A 16423-nucleotide genomic window follows, 5' to 3' on the forward strand; every position below is an offset into this window, starting at 1 on the left:
GTAAAAGTAACTATATTTAACGAAAAAACCTTTCCTCGGTCGACCCCAAAGTGCTAATTCATTATTGCCAAACTCTAAAAAGCAAATGTTTGTAACGACATATACTTATTGGGATGCTGGAAAACAAGGAAAAATTTGTAATAAAAAATATGAAATAAAATAGAAAAACCTTGCAACCTTATATAAGATGGTAGCATTTACCCAATGACCAATGTCCATCCGCCAACATGGCCCACATAGCTGGACATACCCTTCTATTCCCAAGATACCCCATGGCGGAGTCATTCTAGTACCAAATAATTCAATATTTAAAATTCTAATACGAGATTAAAACAATAAATGGCATGGATTCATGGTGTAAACTAAGTATTTATGTATATTTATGTATTATTATTAACTTTGTAAATCAAAAGGAGTAAGCGATTTATTTACTTTATAGTTAATATCCTAGAATTATTCCTCTAGGAGCTCAAATAATTCTCATTGATGACATTAAAACACTCTAACCCCACTAGAAAGAAAGCTATAGTCGAGTTAACATTATTTGCCCTTTCTTCTATGGAACCATTTTCCTTGTATTACCAACTACTAAAAATAAACGTCGTTGATTTGCAAGAAACATTGTTTATTCCGAGTGATATGGTTGATTTTGGAGACTCCTCAGATGAGGATGTTGTGGCACCGCAGGCCCGTTATCATGGGCATCTTCTTGGGTCCGGAGATGAACCTTCCCGCCACCTGGAGGAACTCGCTCTGCCTCCGACCGAACATAGAAGCGTTCTGGCTGAGCTCGACGTTCACGTGGTTCTCGGTCAGATAGACCTGTCCGTTGATGTGGAAGTGGCTGTTGGTGATGTAGATGTTTTGGGTGGAGGGGGAGTTGCCCTTCTCGGCGTGCAATGAGCCGGAGACCGTACCGGTCAGGGAGTCCGATCGCCGCCACACCACCATTGATTCTTCGGAGGACTTGGCCATTGCCAGCCGGTTTCCGGATCTGACACTCTCATAGCTACTGGAGCTGCTGCTGATCTCCAGCTCGTGCAGAAGTTCGCGCATTTCCAGACACTGCAACTGCAGAATACTGAGTTGCTCCTTCAGATTTTCATTGTGGTCCTGCAGGGGTTCCAAGGGATTCGAATCGTTCTGCTGGCTTGGCCCCTTCTGCTCATCAACTGGATCCTGCACTTTGGCAGCAGATTGGTGATAAAGCGTCTTCTTGCTCTTGAAATACCTTTTGGCCTGCAGCTCCGCCAGTTGGAGCAGCTTGGACAGACCAAAGGTCAAGGCAAAGATCACGCCGAAGCTCGTCGCGAACTGGTAGGAGCTGTCGGAGCTACTCTCCTCTGAGGTACTGTGGCACAGCTGCGGCTCAAACGTAATCGCAGGACGCTCTGGACAAGTAAATAAAAGGTAAAAGGTACAACACACATTTGTGGAAAACTTTAAGAAGCGATAAGTATTTGGAACACCAAACTACATCGACTTTTCAAGGTCTATACGTCTATACGGACGGAGAAGCGGACATAGCCAGATCCACTTGCTAGTGACCATTATAAAGAGTAATACATATACTTAATATCTGATACCTATTTCATATCTTTAAGCAAATAACGGTTAAAATAATATAGATATTAACTTCTTAAAGAGTGATTTAAAAAGTTTAAGTGTAGCGTCGGATCCACCATTTCTTCTCTTAAGTCAAGCAGCAATGGAGATCCTTACCTGTGTATAATTCGACTCGGAAATCGGAGGAGAGCCGCGTCTGGACCTGGACGAAGTGCTGGAAGCAGAGAACGGCCCAGGCCACGAAGGCCAGGGCAGTCAGGAACAAGAAACTTATGCATTCGAACATGATTCCCGAAATTTTGTTGTGTGCTGACTGATGTGTGTAGTTATAAAAACAGCTTTCGAGCAAGTCGGGCCTCGTGTGGAAAAGTTGAAAGTGAATAAATGAATGGGACACTAAAATCAATGCAAACAAGATTGTAAAAGGATTCTGTTTCTTTCGCTTTCTTTTTAATTTCGGGAAATCTTAAAAAATCTTTCCTGTTATAAGAATTTTAATATATTTATTTTAAAGAAGTTTCATAATTTTTGGATGCTTTAAGATATTTGACTTTAAACAGTTCTATTCCATTAATTTGGGTACAACAATGCACATCAATTCTTTATATTTATTTATTAAATTTTGAATTCAATATTGTCTTCGGTATTTGTACGACATTGTACGATGTTCATGCCGACTTGCGGCTGGTCACACTGTGCTAAACAAAGTACGAAACGTGATTTTTCGTTTCAGTAATTTTTTGAAGTAAATAAGCAGCCTTGTTCAAATAAAATGGAGATGATGGTATGTTGTGGCTAAAATAAATTACCCGATCCTAATTAATGGACTTGTTAGCACGGAGCGTCGCTGCTGTCGCGGCCAGCGGAGGAATTTGGCAACGACACCCTGGTGGAGGAAATGTGGGCCGCAAAAGCTCTGGAACACGCCGAGGTGCACTTCAATGTGAGTACACTTTGGACGATGTTAAGGAATGGTAGTTGATACTTCTTCATCGGATTCCCGGCAGCTCATCACCAGCGTCCATCCCTCCCAGCTGAAGCTCACACCCTACGACGACCAGATATACGCCACTTTCCGGCAGGATTTTCCCGATCTTCACGTTGGCCGGCTTACCGATGACATCCTCAAATCCGCCACGGAGAAGCTCAAGTGGCGCCAGTTCGCGGAGAAGTTTAACAAGTTGGACGATTACTCGTATGGCACCCTGATGCGCGCCGATGCCAGCAGGGAATTCTCCCCGGACAACTCCATCTTCGTGTTTCGCGTCCAGTTTCTGGCCATTGAGATTGCCCGGAATCGGGAGGGACTCAACGACGAGGTTTACGAGAAGCACAAGCCCGCCAGAAAGGTCCCCGAGGTGGAACAGTAATCCCTCGCCCTCGCTTAGATTAAGTTGTACAGACTGGATGCATATTTAGATGCAGTTCGTCTATCTACTTTAGTAAACAATCAAATTATTTTTATACAAATAATAAAAATATGACGATCGCATTTAAATTGTTCCCTACACGTTGCTATTTCTTGACTTTGTATACAGCTTTCTGCCATTTTGTGCTCGATTTGATCAGTCTTGAGAATACCAATGAGATCTACATCTTGAATAAAGACTAGATTAACATTTGATCAAAGCTGTGTTGTAATAATCTAATGTATACATTTCGAAGATCTGACGATAACATTAAAAATCGGTTTAAAAACATACTCGCTTTTATTGGGAAATCGATTCCATTTAATCTGTGAACAACAATAAACCCATGGTTTTATGTTAGAATATTGTCTCCTAAAGTTTATATTGTATATATTAAATATATATTTAATGGGATTTGCCTAGTTGCTACGTGTATTGCCCGCACTTGGTCCATCATCAGTCTTGCTTTTGGGCGGTCTAGCGAATCTGCTTGCCCCCTGTTCTCTTCAACTCCGCCTACAGTCCACTTGTGTTGCTGGTCATCAGTATGAACGGAATAAGAGCATCCATCTGCATCTGCCCCACCAAGTTCGCGAAGAACAGCTCCTCCATGGCCTCTGCGTCCAGGCTGCTCAGCGGAAGGAGCCGAGCCACCAGAACATTAAAGCGCTCCTCGCCGCCCCCGATGCCACCCTGCCTTCTCAAACTTGACAGAGCGTAGAGTTGGACTCTGCGGACGTAGCCTCGCAACGACCGCTCCTTGCGCTGCTGCAGGAGCGTTGGATTGAAGAGCAAGATCAGACGCAGCAAGCCAAACTCCATATCAGTAACCTCCAGTGACTGGAGCTCCTGGACAAAGTCGTGCAGGGTCCTGGTGAGATTGGCCATCTTGGAGATCTTCAGCGGTTCGATCTTATCGATGTCCGCTAGCTGGCGAGTGCTTTGAATAAACTGCCCGATAATGGTGGGCACCGAAAGCTGACCCTGACACTGCGCCAAAGCTATAGCCATTAATGCTGGCCACACTCCTCTCAGGAGTTTCACCTGGGTATGGGCTTCCAATTGTTCGAAAACTGGTACCTTTCGAAGGGTATGGATGGTGAGAAAGATGATTCGCGAGCCCGTCTCACACACATAATGGATATTTAAATACGAGTGGACCAAAGTAGGCGGTTGCACATGAAAGGCACAATGCACATCAGTGAGAAGATCCTGTTCAAAGACAGCCTCATTGATAGCAAAATCGCTTCCGCCGCTTCGGTTGCCACCGCACTCAAAGTCTAGTTCCATGTGGTCCAGTTCCGCGTCTACGGCATCCTCGGTGCCACTGTCCTCCGCCTCTGAATCGCACTCGGGCTTCACACTCAGATTACCACTTCGCTCCAGTTGGTTTTGGATGGGCTGCAGGATCTGCAGTCCCTTGTGGATGACCCGCATGTCCAGTGAACTCTGAATAAGCCCCATTGTCGAGGTGGTGGGCAGAGCGGTGGGTGCTTCCCCGGCATTAAAGTTTAGGTGCTGCGAGTTGTTGTTGCTGGCGCTGTTGGCGAGCAACTGTAGGCACAGCGTGCTGCTGTTGTCCATTGAGTCGTCCTCGTCATCCTCGGGATCTGCCTTCGGAATATCTGGAGAATAGCTGCCACTCTGTTGTTGCTGCTGCTGCTGTTGTTGCTGCTGCTGTTGTTGGGTAGCGAACACTGCAAAGTCAAAAGGAGATTATAAATGATGAATTCTTTTAAAATAACTTATTCATGGCAGTTATGTATATATGACCAATCAGAATGTAAATCAATCACCAATCACTTACTCAATGTCTGCGTTAGTTCTGCGAAATTCAGCCCCATCGGGAATATATTCTCATTCAAATTGAAGGCCGTTGCTGGCGCACTGTGTACTGGAGGCGTGGCCGCGGATTCAGCCTTCACACTGTGCCCCTTGCCACGCCCCTGCTGATAGCCGGACTTGCCGGATAGGTAGGTGGACGAGCCGTTACCGCCGCCAGAAGCGGATGAGCCACCGGCAGCGGCGATGATCCCCTCCTTCCTATCCACAATCGGTTTCCTCTCGTGCTGCACAGCTGTGAACCAGAGTTGAGGAGAACGGAAGGCAATTAATTGGAGCAAGAAGTGAGATGAGGATGCGGTTTGATGATTTTCAAGGCGAGGTGATGGTGAGTAAGTGGGTTAATTGGTTACTGTGTGTGCAGGCTGGGAATCTTTTGTGCCCCCGCCGCTGCAGTTTTAAGATGTGCAAGATACTGAAGTGGATATTCACGTTACAGAAGCGAACACTGAGATGCAATTAGATTTACGTGTTTACTTGGTGTAAAATGCACATGATTTACAGACGGAAATTTAATAACTTTTAAGACTAGAATATACTATTTATCTTTAAGACCAATTCGAATTGGAGATTATCAAATCAGTTCTTGATTAAGCCATGGGAAACTGAGTATTTGTCAATCCATTACGCTTCATTACTTGCCAGAGTGCTACATATATGATATCCCCTAAAGTCTACAATGTAATTCTGCTAAAGCCTGCTGGGGCACGTAAACTCTGGCCAGGCCAGAGATTGGTTATAGCTTGAGACGACGACTTAAACGAAAATTACAATCACTTCGCATGCCGCTGGCCAGGCACTTCTGTAGTCGACAGAACTGGCACCGATTCCTGTGGTGCTTGGTGACCTCGCAGTTCATGGCCCCGCGACACTGGTAGCCCAGCTGCTTCCGGATCGAACGCTTGAAGAATCCCTTGCAGCCCTCGCAGCTAATGGCTCCGTAGTGCCGCCCGGAGGCGCGGTCCCCGCACACCAAACACAGCTCCACGCTCAGCGTTGCGGATGCTCCAGCTCCCATTCCCACGCCGCTTCCTGGCAGCGGAGTGCCGCCTGAGGCACTGCCTCCTCCGATCAAGGGCATCGCTCGGTTTTCTGCAAGGTTAGAGGGCAATGGTAACAGTCGCGTTAGAATGGGCTCCAAGGTGGCATGGCTCGGGTGACTGGACTCACCTTCGCTTTTGATGAACGTCTCAACCTTAACGCCGTCCATTGTCGCCACAGCGGGCGGCTAAAAAATAGTCGTCGGCTGTATAAATAACTGAAACCAAAACATGTAATTTAAATTTTACTTGCAATATAAAGTAGAGAAAAGATACATGTGGAGTATGTCTAGAATAAAGGAATTACGAGCCGAAAAGAGAGGTATAAGGTGCTTAATTCCATCACAAAATACATTTATGTAGTAGATAATATATAAATTATAATCGATGTTTTCAAAAAATAAATCATTCAATTTTACGCAATTTAAAACACCGTTGCTGCTCCCAACAAAAGTGCTACTATTTTGGACGCTGCTGTAGGTGCTGGCTACGTTAGCTATTTTAATAGAACCTGTTTAGGATGCATCTGTGTGGGTGCATGTGATGTGAATGAATTGGTCTTGCTTACTTGGCTCTTTGAAAATTCTTATTGGACGTCTGTTATCACCATTCTTGAGCTTTTAAAAACATATATTTTTCGAGGCACTTGGTTAAAGTTATGTTACTCCCGATCAGTTACGATCAGTTACGCTATTTTCAGGCACTTTGTGCCTATTTTGAACCTTTTCTAACTCAATAAAATCTCCTTGTTCCAATTCACTTGCGAGCAGTGTGGCCGCTGATGGGCTCTTTCAACATACCATCCGGTCTTATATACTAAAAAAATGCAGCTCATTGTCCAAATATACCAAAACACCTGTAGAGCTACAGTTCGTCGAAATTTTAATTTTTAACGTATAACAATTAAATCATCGATAAATATTTAAGTCATAAATTGATGATAATATAATTACTAATATCAATAATAAATAACAAGGACGAGTCTACGGTAAAAATTAGAGTCAAGCTTAATTAATTAACACAAATTGTAATTTTCATAAGAGGCATAAAATTAAATGAATTACTTTAAGTTACCTTGGCATTTGATTAATGGAAAAACCTATCTCAATTTTTTTCCTTTCTTTGGTGTTTACTTAACTTTCGTTCTCAAAACAAGGCACTCTGCCGTATCAGGATCCATCGAGAAACACCTGTTGATGCCTTCCATGTGGAAATATTTAAAAAGAAGGGGTCTTTTGTTTACAAAAATACAATTTAATATACAATTAAAATTGTTACAAAAAGCTATAACGAAAAGAGTCCTAAGAATGGAACTAGAATATTTTATTGTGTTCTCCTCTCTCGCGTATTTTTTGGTCTTAAAAACGACTAAGCCACAAATTACTCACACAAATATCGAAAGGCAGGCAGGGTGGAGTGAAAGTATACTTCTGGGGATCGGAATGGGGTCATTGATGGGCCGAAATGGAAATCAACAAGCTCACAAACATGCACACTCCTCCTGCACAGCGTCACTACAGTCTAGTATATGAATTATTTATTTTTTAAGCCCATTGCCCGTTTGGTGGCCCGTCCCAGGAAGATGCCGGTGAGGAAGACCAGGCCCGTGGCGCTCATTAGTATCACAAGGAAGAATTTCCGCGCCGGCGAGGCAACGACCTGTTGCACCAGCTGCTGCACATCCTCGGGAGGCAGCGCTAACGTGTCGTCTGCGTTCCTGAACATCTCGATGCGTCGCTGCAGCTTTTCTCGACAGTCCGTCTCTAACGAGTTTGGCGTATCCTTCAGCAGCGTCCTTAGGCAATTAAGTTCTAGAACATAGAAATAAAAAACATAATTTATTATATTTATATTTGAATACGATACAAATAATTTTAACAACCTTTTGTAAGTATTTAGATTTATGAGGTAATATAATTTTCTGAAAATTATATAAATAAGAAGTCATTGATGCTCAGAATAACTACTAACTAACTACTACTTGTTTTTAATTGGGAATAAACTAATATTTCGTATACTATTTAAACTCACTGCGTCCATTGCCAGCTGCCACTTTGGAACAGTATCTCAGCAGATCGACCGTGCACGCCGTTTCAAGAATGGGATCAACGTGAATGTCTGCCTTGGCTTCGGCGATCAGAGTGGCCACCTCCATCTGACACTGCCGGTTGATGATCTGCTTCTGCAGGAAGGCCGTCTTCAAGCACTCCGCTAGCTGACCGTGCTCGTCGGAATCCACATTTGCCTTGCACAGTTCTTGGATCTCCGACTTACAGAACACCTGCAGCAGGGGGTTTAACTTGTAGTTGAGAGCCTGCTCCTGCAGGATCTTGATCATCTCCTGCGCACATGGTTCGTCCAACGCAGATTGGCGGAACTTGTCTTTTAGACAGTGAATCACCTACAAAACATTGAAACAAAATAAGGTGTTACAAATAATTGAAAAAAAGAATCAAGATTTGTCAAATAAATAAATCTATGGAATCTATAGGTTAAAAATACACATTTGTGTGTATTGTGGGCGTGACAGCTTTCCGCGATCTGGGGGCACTAGAGAGGGCGTGGCGACGTTCTAAAATAAACTTGCACAGCGTAGGCGTCACTAGAATCTGTTTTATACTTTTCAACGATTCCAGTATACCTTCATCATCTACGAGTGAAAGGTATCAGAATGTTTTGACTTGTTAAATTATATTCAATTGAAAGGTTTGCTTTATTGGCAGGGAATGCCATACGGCAGCGGAGATAAGGAAGCACATGTGATTAGAGATTCCATATGAGCCGGCAATTCGTTAGCCACCAGCGACGCTTCAGTCTCGATCCAGTTCGAAGTCGAATCAGTCAGGTCTGATGCGTAGACGCGGCGTATACGTGATGCTGACGCTGTGCGGGGTTCTAACCGCTGGGTTAACCGCCTTTCTTGTGATATTCCTCACCGGCGGCCCGGGTGCCGATGCGTCCGAAACAGCTACGGTGACAGTGGAACTATCTAATGGCCAGGGGACGGTTCTTGGCAACCATTCCTACACAGCCTGGACGGATCAAGCCTTTATGCAGTTTCGGGGCATCCCATTTGCCGAACCACCAATAGAGGAGCTGCGTTTTCGGGTAAACGATCTCATTTGTGTAAAAACGATAGTGCAAAAATGTTACAACTAAAGTATTACTTCAAGGTCACAATTATTCTAGCTCAAACCAAATTAATCCATTAGTTCGTACTCGAACGAAAAGATTGCTTGCGGTGAGAAATGTTATTCTCGAGGAAAAATTACAATTTTCTGTTACTACATAAGTTGTCAAAAGTATATTTATATTAAGTGCAGTCAAATCAAGACAAGAAATAAGAAATAAGAATAAGAAGACAAGAAATAATAATAACAATGTAGGTACATAAAGTGAATCAAGTTATTCAATAAATAAAAAACGTCAAGAAATAAGTTTTAAAATAAAAACAATGCGAGGTCGAAGTTTAAGTACCCTTACATACATATTTAGAACGATGGATGTACATAAAGTGAATCAAGTTATTCAATGACAGAATAGATTATACTATTGCCAAGATAAAGTTAGAAAAAATTGGCCTAAGCAATTTTACTGTGTTGAGGGTATACTCCTTGGGAAGCCAACCTATCTTTCTAAATAATCGAATTATATTGACTTTTACTGATAAGATGGTGTATGACGAAGTGCAAACGCTTTCTTTTCTCTATTTCGCGTATAGCCACCTGTGGCGCGCTCACCATGGACAGGCACCCTCAACGCACTGAACTTTGGACAGCGCTGCCCGGTGATAACAAATCTAGATAGTCAGATGTCTGATGCGGAACTCGAAGATTGCCTCAATCTGTCGGTATACACTAAAAATGTGAGTCAAAAATAGTCGTACTAATCATGATGAGCCAAAATCAGATGCACAAAGAGCTATTTGGGTTCCAAAGGATTGAGATTAGAGCCTTGAACTTGACGTAACGAGTCTAATGAAATATATCCATTGTAGCTTTCTGCTAGTCAGCCTGTAATGTTTTATATCTATGGCGGCGGCTTTTACAATGGCTCCGCCGAGGACCACCCACCAAACTTCCTCCTTGAAAAGGATGTTGTCCTAGTTGTACCTCAGTACCGGGTCGGAGCCCTCGGCTGGCTATCGACCTACACGGAAGAGCTGCCCGGCAATGCGCCCATAGCCGATATCCTTATGGCCCTCGACTGGGTGCAAGTGCACATAAGTAACTTTGGCGGTGACCCTCAGAAGGTGACCATTTTTGGCCAGAGTGCCGGCGCTGGAGTAGCCAGTTCCTTGCTGCTGAGTCCCAAAACCGGCGACAATATGTTCAAGAGAGCGATTGTGCAGTCTGGATCGATCTTCGCCAGCTGGGCAATCAACAAGGATCCGGAGGCACAATCTCGACGTATCTGTGTTCAGTTGGGATGTTCTGGCTGTGAGCAACACGATCAGCTTGTGAAGTGCCTTCAAAAAGCGAAAGTTGTAGACATTCTAAAGGCCACGGCCTCAGAATCCTTTTCGCCGATTGTTGGAGACCTTCACGGCATCCTCCCGCAACAGCCAAGTGAACTGGTGAAAAGCTATCGCAGACAGATTCCTATTCTGACAGGATTCACTCAACACGATGGTTCGTTTGTGCTAGCAAGTGAGTAAAACCATTAGTAGCGTCTTCAAAATATAATAAATTTAATAAATGTTCTAGGCTATTATGATGCGCTGACGGCAAAGGTGGCCAATGTGAGTTCATTAAGTGTCCGTCAGTTTTCCCAGGGTATCAATGATCTGGTCAATGACACATCTGGACTCACGGATAACATATTGAATCGGTTGCTCTTTAAGCCTCAGGCGCTTAACAGTCATGATCATAGTGCAGCAGTGCCCTCGTACTTCGACGTAAGTTCGAGAAAAGCACAGACAAAACAGGCAGTTTAAATTTGTTTCCTTCAGCTCACTACGAACATCTTCATGAAGTCCCCGGTGATAACTCTGGCTACCAAAATGTACACCCAACAACGGTCCACGCCAGTTTACGTCTACAGTTTTGAGTACGAGGGAACATACACTCGATTTGGATATGAGTTCGACAACTCGCACTATCCCTTCAATGGAGGAGTGCATCACTCGAACGACAATATCTACCTCTTCGCCACGCATCCCCTGGAGGGGCAGGACACTCAGATGTCTCAGAAAATGGTCGATGTGTGGACTTCGTTTGCTATCGAGGGTGTTCCCAGTGATCTTAGTCCGCTAAGTAGCGCAAGTGGGCCGTATAACAAACTTAATTTGGAAGTAACTAAGGGCGACGATTTGTTGGATACTTTAACTGCCGCAATTGACGATCCTGACAATGGAAGACTACAGCGAGAAGACATGGAGTTTTAATAGCCACCATTCGACATACAATTAAGGAACTGTAAATAATTGTTTTAATAACAAATGAATGTTAAATTTTAAATGAAAGCTAATGTTTTTTAGCTTAGTAGCAAATTCATCGAAATCCCTCTTTGTTAGGTAATATTTGAAATTTCTCCCCAACTACTTTTAGTTTCAAATCTTTTTTTAAGAAGACCAATAAACATTTTGCGTTTGTCAGAAGAACTAAATGACTAGAAATCAGTTTTTTAAAGGACCTTTGTTTTTCAAGAATGTAGCAAAAAGGCTCATTGATAAAATCAAAAATTATTTGTGACGCGTTGGGGTGGCAGTACGCACTGCCTCTCAAAATAGGATTTCAGATTCTTGATAGGATTATGGTTAAGCTTTCAAAGTCTACACGAACTGAACGTATCCTTGCCATCCTAATTGCGATACTCAGAAGATTTTTTTCATTCATGTCAGAAAATGTAGTTTAAGTCAAATCCCATCCTATCCAGAAATAAAATTTTTTAAATATAATATAATCTAATAAGTGTTCGGCTTTTCAAAATACTATAGGTTGTTTTCAAGTTTGATCGTGGGCTTCTTTCACACAACGCATACTCATTTATTTAGTTTCTCTTTAAATTGATCAACAATTCACTTCTTGATATATCACTATTCAGTATATGTACACATTAAGTTGACTAACTTTTTATATTTTTAATATAGCCATCCAAAAGTATGAAATGGAAAAAATTAAGTTTCGCCCAAGTACAGTCCCAAAGATTCTCTTTATATCTCGAACTTTGGGGAAAACTTTACTTTATATGGGTCACTTCTGAGGTTCCATAGGAACCTACTAATATGCCTCTAAGAGCAACCGAGCACTTACAAATATAGAGTTTACCTAAACAAAATGGTTTGATACAAAGCCATCGAAAACAAACCGTTCGAAAACCGATCCGCTTGAAAGTCGAACCTGGCCTTCGAATCAGAGAATGCAAGTGGGCCCTCGTCGGGGCTACCTGAGATTCCAGACGGAGTCGGAAGCCAAAAGCAAACAAATTAAGCAAACAAATGGCATAACTGGGTAATTAATTAATGCAGCCAATAAACCGAAAATGTAATTAGAACATATCGCGCCCACCAATTTCGCAAACAATCAAGACGTAATGGAAACCAAAAAATGTAGATTGTTCAACACCAGTTAGCGAGCAAAGTAGTGCAACATAACGGAAATGAAAACAAGTGCAAAACCGAAGAATAACCGGATGGGGAAACGATGAGGACGGTGACGTCTGTCTCTGGATTTTCGGGGGCGGTAAGAATAGCAGCTCACCTTTCCGTTTAGTTCCTCATTAGGCAAAGCGCTGGCCACAATGTTGGAGCAATAGCGATCTATGTTCTTTCCACAGGCGCTTTGCAGTGAGGGATTGAATCGAAAGTCCGTATTTTGCTCGATCATGCGATTAACCACCACCAGGTGACACCGCTGGTCGAACTGCGTGTCATCCTTGTACGTCTTGAGGCAGTCCAGTAGTTTTGACGAATCCGTGCTGGGACAGAACTTGTAGATCATTTCCTTGCACGTGGTGAGAAGCGTATAGTCGGTGCCGCTGTCGCCCAACTCAGACTTCTTTACCATGAAGATTGCATGATGACACGGCTTCCCCAAACTATGGGTCTTTCTTATAAGGCACTCCAGAGCCTGCAAGGATAGGAAACATGGATGGTAAATAATATTGATTAAATTTTGGTTTGTGATGTGAGTTTCGAGTGCCTGAAGCAAATTTTCATCGCCACATATTTCCCATTTCATTCTTCTTTAAGCGTATTAGTGGTTAAGGATGAGTTAAACAACTTGCTTTTTCATTCACCTGACCGGGCCCCTTTTCCTCCTCGCAGAATTGCTCCAGTTCACGCTTACAGGCGTTGGCCAGCTTGGGGTCCAGTTGAATGCTCTCGCGCTGCTGGTAGAGTTGGGCCTTCACCTGGTGGCGGCACTCTTTGGGGATCTGGTGACGCTGCGCCTTGATTGTGTCGTTGCGCATGACCTCACTGAGGCAAGCCACCACTTCGTTTTTGGTGGCACTCGAGGAGCAGAAGCGCTGGACATACGGACGGCACGCCTCTTTGAACTTTGTAGTGAAGTGGAAGCTCTTAAGCGAGATGATCTGGAAGTGCTCTATGGCAGCCCGACAGCGGAGATCCTTGCGCAGATCTGCGTCGTTCTTGTGTGCTATAAGACAGTCCATCATGTCGCCTGGAATCAAATAGAATACATATTCGAGTGCCAAAAATTGGGTATTGTTAGGCATTTTAAATCTATATTTTTATTACCATTGTCCTTTCCGCTTTTGAGGATCGCCGAGCAGTGCTGCTGCATGGCCTCGCCGCAAACGTTCATTATGACAGGGTTGAGCTCGACGTGAGCTGCCTCCTCCTCCGTATACTTGACGACCACTGTCTTGCACTCCGCCTGCAGTTGGTCCATGTTCTTTTGCAGGCATTCCATTTCACTTCCCTTCTCTGTACAGTCAGCGCAGAACGCAGAAAGATCGTTCAAACAGTAATCCTCTACCTCAGGAATCAAGTCCATGGATATTGCGCGCTGTCTCATCACTCGCTTCACCTCCTGAAAACAGTCCTTCCTTAGAGTTTGGTGTTCGTCCTCGCTGAAGGCCATGCGATGTAGGCAGGGCAGGATCATGGGTCCCCTTTCCGGATCCATTTGTATGTTCTGCGCATCATCCCATTGCTTCTTTGCACGGCAGTACTTCACTGCGTCATCGCGGCAGTGTTTGTACAGTTGGGGATCCAACTTGAAGTCTCTGGCAACGAAATACTCAATAATGAGAAGTGCCTGCTCGCAATCGGGCAGCATAACTGGGGTGCCAATGTGCTCCATCAAACAGCCCATGACCCGTGCGTCTCCGCCCTGCACATCCCTGCAGGCCACATCCACCACTGGTTTGCATGCCCGTCTAAGCACCGGATCGACGCGCCAGTCTTCCCCAGCATCGCTGGCCTTAATCAGGGTCTCCAGTCCTCGCTGACATTGTGCCGTCACACGTCTCTGTGGTCGCCTAGCCTTGACGTGCTCCAGCAGGCAGTGGATGATCTCGCCACCTGTACTTGTCATGCCATTCACCAGCTGCGCCTTGTGCTCGTCCGGACAGAACTTGGGTATGTCATCAGCACAGTCGTTGAGAAGCTCAGGTGACAGCTGGTAGTCGGTCATCAGCATGCGGCGGTGATCTGTTAACTCAGTGAGACAAGCGGGCGCCAGTTTGGTACCGTTCTTAGACACTGACTCCAGGCATAGCAGGATCTGAGCCAACCGCACGTGCTTGTCTTCAGAGACGCCGCGCCGGCAGTGGTACAACTTAATGTCGTCCTTACAGGCCTTAGCCAGACCGTGGGACACGCGGTAGTCGCGGCCCATTTGCTGGTCCCTCAAAGTGATTCGCGCGGAGCACTGGGGAGACATTGAGGGGTGGTTCTTGTGCCGCACGAGGCACTTGTAGCCGGCAGCAGTGCCGGACTTTTCCTGAAACAAAAAGAGTTTTTAAATTATTTTTCATTATTTAAGATGTTTAAGATTTAAGAGGTCATTTCAATCAAACTTTTATAGTACTATAAAATACAACACATATTTTAATAAAACTATTACATGATCACATAATTTTGGTTCACAGCAATTCTCAAAAAATATATTGATACAGCGTAATTTAAATAATTTTGTCCCTCATTCACGCTAATCTTATCTGCAGCGCTTTATAGTGAGACAAATCAAAATATGATTCACACTGCCTTTCAACTAATGACCCTCGTGGCATGTCTTTACTTCCTATCTTTAAGCGTAGTTAATTCAAAAGACTAGCTCAAAAACACATGGTTGTCTTTTGAATTCCACTCACCTGCGAGCAAAAGGTCGAAAAATCCTCCTGGCAGACGCGTAAGAGCTCAATGGAATTGATGGCTGCCTGGCAAACTGGCTCGATGCCGGTCTTGGTGGCACTCTCTTGCAGGCATTGAACCGTGGCCAGCTGCGACAGCACGGAAGGCAGGTGGTCGACATTCAGTCGGCCACACTTGTTTTCCTCCACGAGTGGTCCGCAGGCGGTGTAGAACTCATCTACAGCGCTGTAGTCCTGCCCCAAGGACTCGTAGGCCTTTCGAAGGTTCTGATGGCAGGCGTTGTTTTGTGGTAGCTTCAATCGTTGCTGCTCCAGGCAGCTCCACAGGTGCACTGCATTCAGGCAGCTCTCCAGCTTGGGCCGCTCGTCGGGACAATAGGCGGGCAGGAAAGTGCTCTCCAACCAGGCGGGCAACTGCAACTGGCGCTGCTGCAGCCACAGAGCGTTCTGGCAACCCTCCGGGAGATCCATTAACTGGCTGGAGCTGAATGTCAGGGCGCACTCCAGCATTGACAGATTGTCGGTGGACTTGTGGTGCGCGCAGAGCTTCTTGAGATCCTGGCACTCGGCCAAGTCGATAATGCTGTGCATGTCTTTCGCGTTATCCACGTCGATGGCTACTCGCCGGCTGCGCGGGAGGGTGTCCGCGGCCGTCGTGGCCGTGGCCATGAGGAGAACGGAGAACAGGACGTGGAGCATTTTCGCGGATGTCTCGTCTGTCTATCTGGACGACCGATCTTCTGGACAGCGGTCTCAGTGACCGATCATCGAACCCAACTCCACCGGCGAATTGCTTGCGTAAGCTAAAGAAGCAGCTACTTGTGCAGTCGTCACAGCGATTCGGTGCGCTCCTTGTGGCCAGAAAACATATGTGTATTCGGGTCTCGAAGTGCAGTGCCGAGCAACAACAACAAGTACGTGGAATATGGTGGGCCGGTTCGCGAATCAGCCTCTCTCACGTCCTGGTCATCTCTTGTACAGCTTTTCCGGCTGCTTAATATGTGGTCCGAGTACTATCACAGCCCGGAGTGCGGCTTATGCGGCATCTAGAGTGCTAGCGTAGTTTCTATTCGCAATAAATTCACCGACGACCAACAGGCGATAGAAGATGGCTAGAACTATCGGCTGCACCGAAATATATCGATAGCCGAAGCTTAAGCTGGAGATAGATTTTCGACTAGACAGGGTCGGACCAAAAGGGGTTGGTAAGTACCTAGTTCGAATTATGTATTTAGATATTTTCCGCAGAAGGTCTCCCATAACAATATCAACTTTTTAACTTGT

General features: G+C 44.7%; 5 protein-coding genes across 7 annotated transcripts; 2 read left to right on the plus strand and 3 right to left on the minus strand.

Annotated features, from left to right (window-relative positions):
• Positions 1 to 604: 604 nt before the first annotated feature.
• LOC117140200 lies at positions 605 to 1947 on the minus strand. The gene is made up of 2 exons (XM_033302985.1): positions 1723 to 1947; positions 605 to 1391 (listed from the first exon to the last, which is right to left on the minus strand). The coding sequence occupies exons 1-2, from the start codon at positions 1850 to 1852 to the stop codon at positions 661 to 663; spliced, it is 861 nt and encodes a 286-aa protein (XP_033158876.1). The 5' UTR covers positions 1853 to 1947; the 3' UTR covers positions 605 to 660.
• Positions 1948 to 2245: 298 nt separating this feature from the next.
• On the plus strand, positions 2246 to 3074 carry LOC117141980 (protein PBDC1). Its single transcript, XM_033305789.1, has 3 exons — positions 2246 to 2350; positions 2402 to 2509; positions 2574 to 3074. The coding sequence occupies exons 1-3, from the start codon at positions 2339 to 2341 to the stop codon at positions 2934 to 2936; spliced, it is 483 nt and encodes a 160-aa protein (XP_033161680.1). The 5' UTR covers positions 2246 to 2338; the 3' UTR covers positions 2937 to 3074.
• Positions 3075 to 3252: 178 nt separating this feature from the next.
• On the minus strand, positions 3253 to 6646 carry LOC117141978 (nuclear hormone receptor HR78). 2 transcript variants are annotated; one of them, XM_033305787.1, is made up of 5 exons: positions 6426 to 6646; positions 5988 to 6075; positions 5595 to 5909; positions 4783 to 5052; positions 3253 to 4672 (listed from the first exon to the last, which is right to left on the minus strand). In XM_033305787.1, exons 2-5 carry the CDS (start codon positions 6025 to 6027, stop codon positions 3492 to 3494), a joined length of 1806 nt encoding a protein of 601 aa, XP_033161678.1. In that variant the 5' UTR covers positions 6028 to 6075; positions 6426 to 6646; the 3' UTR covers positions 3253 to 3491. The 2 variants fall into 2 exon arrangements, with proteins under 2 accessions (XP_033161678.1, XP_033161677.1); XM_033305786.1 differs by having other exon boundaries at positions 5589 to 5909.
• Positions 6647 to 7159: 513 nt separating this feature from the next.
• On the minus strand, positions 7160 to 16266 carry LOC117141977 (Golgi apparatus protein 1). Of its 2 annotated transcripts, none has more exons than XM_033305785.1 (6): positions 15140 to 16266; positions 13560 to 14769; positions 13097 to 13482; positions 12559 to 12927; positions 7889 to 8258; positions 7160 to 7668 (listed from the first exon to the last, which is right to left on the minus strand). In XM_033305785.1, the coding sequence occupies exons 1-6, from the start codon at positions 15836 to 15838 to the stop codon at positions 7391 to 7393; spliced, it is 3312 nt and encodes a 1103-aa protein (XP_033161676.1). In that variant the 5' UTR covers positions 15839 to 16266; the 3' UTR covers positions 7160 to 7390. The 2 variants fall into 2 exon arrangements, with proteins under 2 accessions (XP_033161676.1, XP_033161675.1); XM_033305784.1 differs by having other exon boundaries at positions 13085 to 13482.
• LOC117141979 (glutactin) lies at positions 8708 to 11451 on the plus strand. Its single transcript, XM_033305788.1, has 5 exons — positions 8708 to 8965; positions 9579 to 9722; positions 9855 to 10506; positions 10564 to 10754; positions 10809 to 11451. The coding sequence occupies exons 1-5, from the start codon at positions 8708 to 8710 to the stop codon at positions 11241 to 11243; spliced, it is 1680 nt and encodes a 559-aa protein (XP_033161679.1). The 3' UTR covers positions 11244 to 11451.
• Positions 16267 to 16423: the final 157 nt, after the last annotated feature.

This window comes from Drosophila mauritiana, chromosome 3L (assembly GCF_004382145.1).
Source record: "Drosophila mauritiana strain mau12 chromosome 3L, ASM438214v1, whole genome shotgun sequence".
In the NCBI taxonomy this organism is placed as follows: Eukaryota; Metazoa; Arthropoda; class Insecta; order Diptera; family Drosophilidae; genus Drosophila; species Drosophila mauritiana.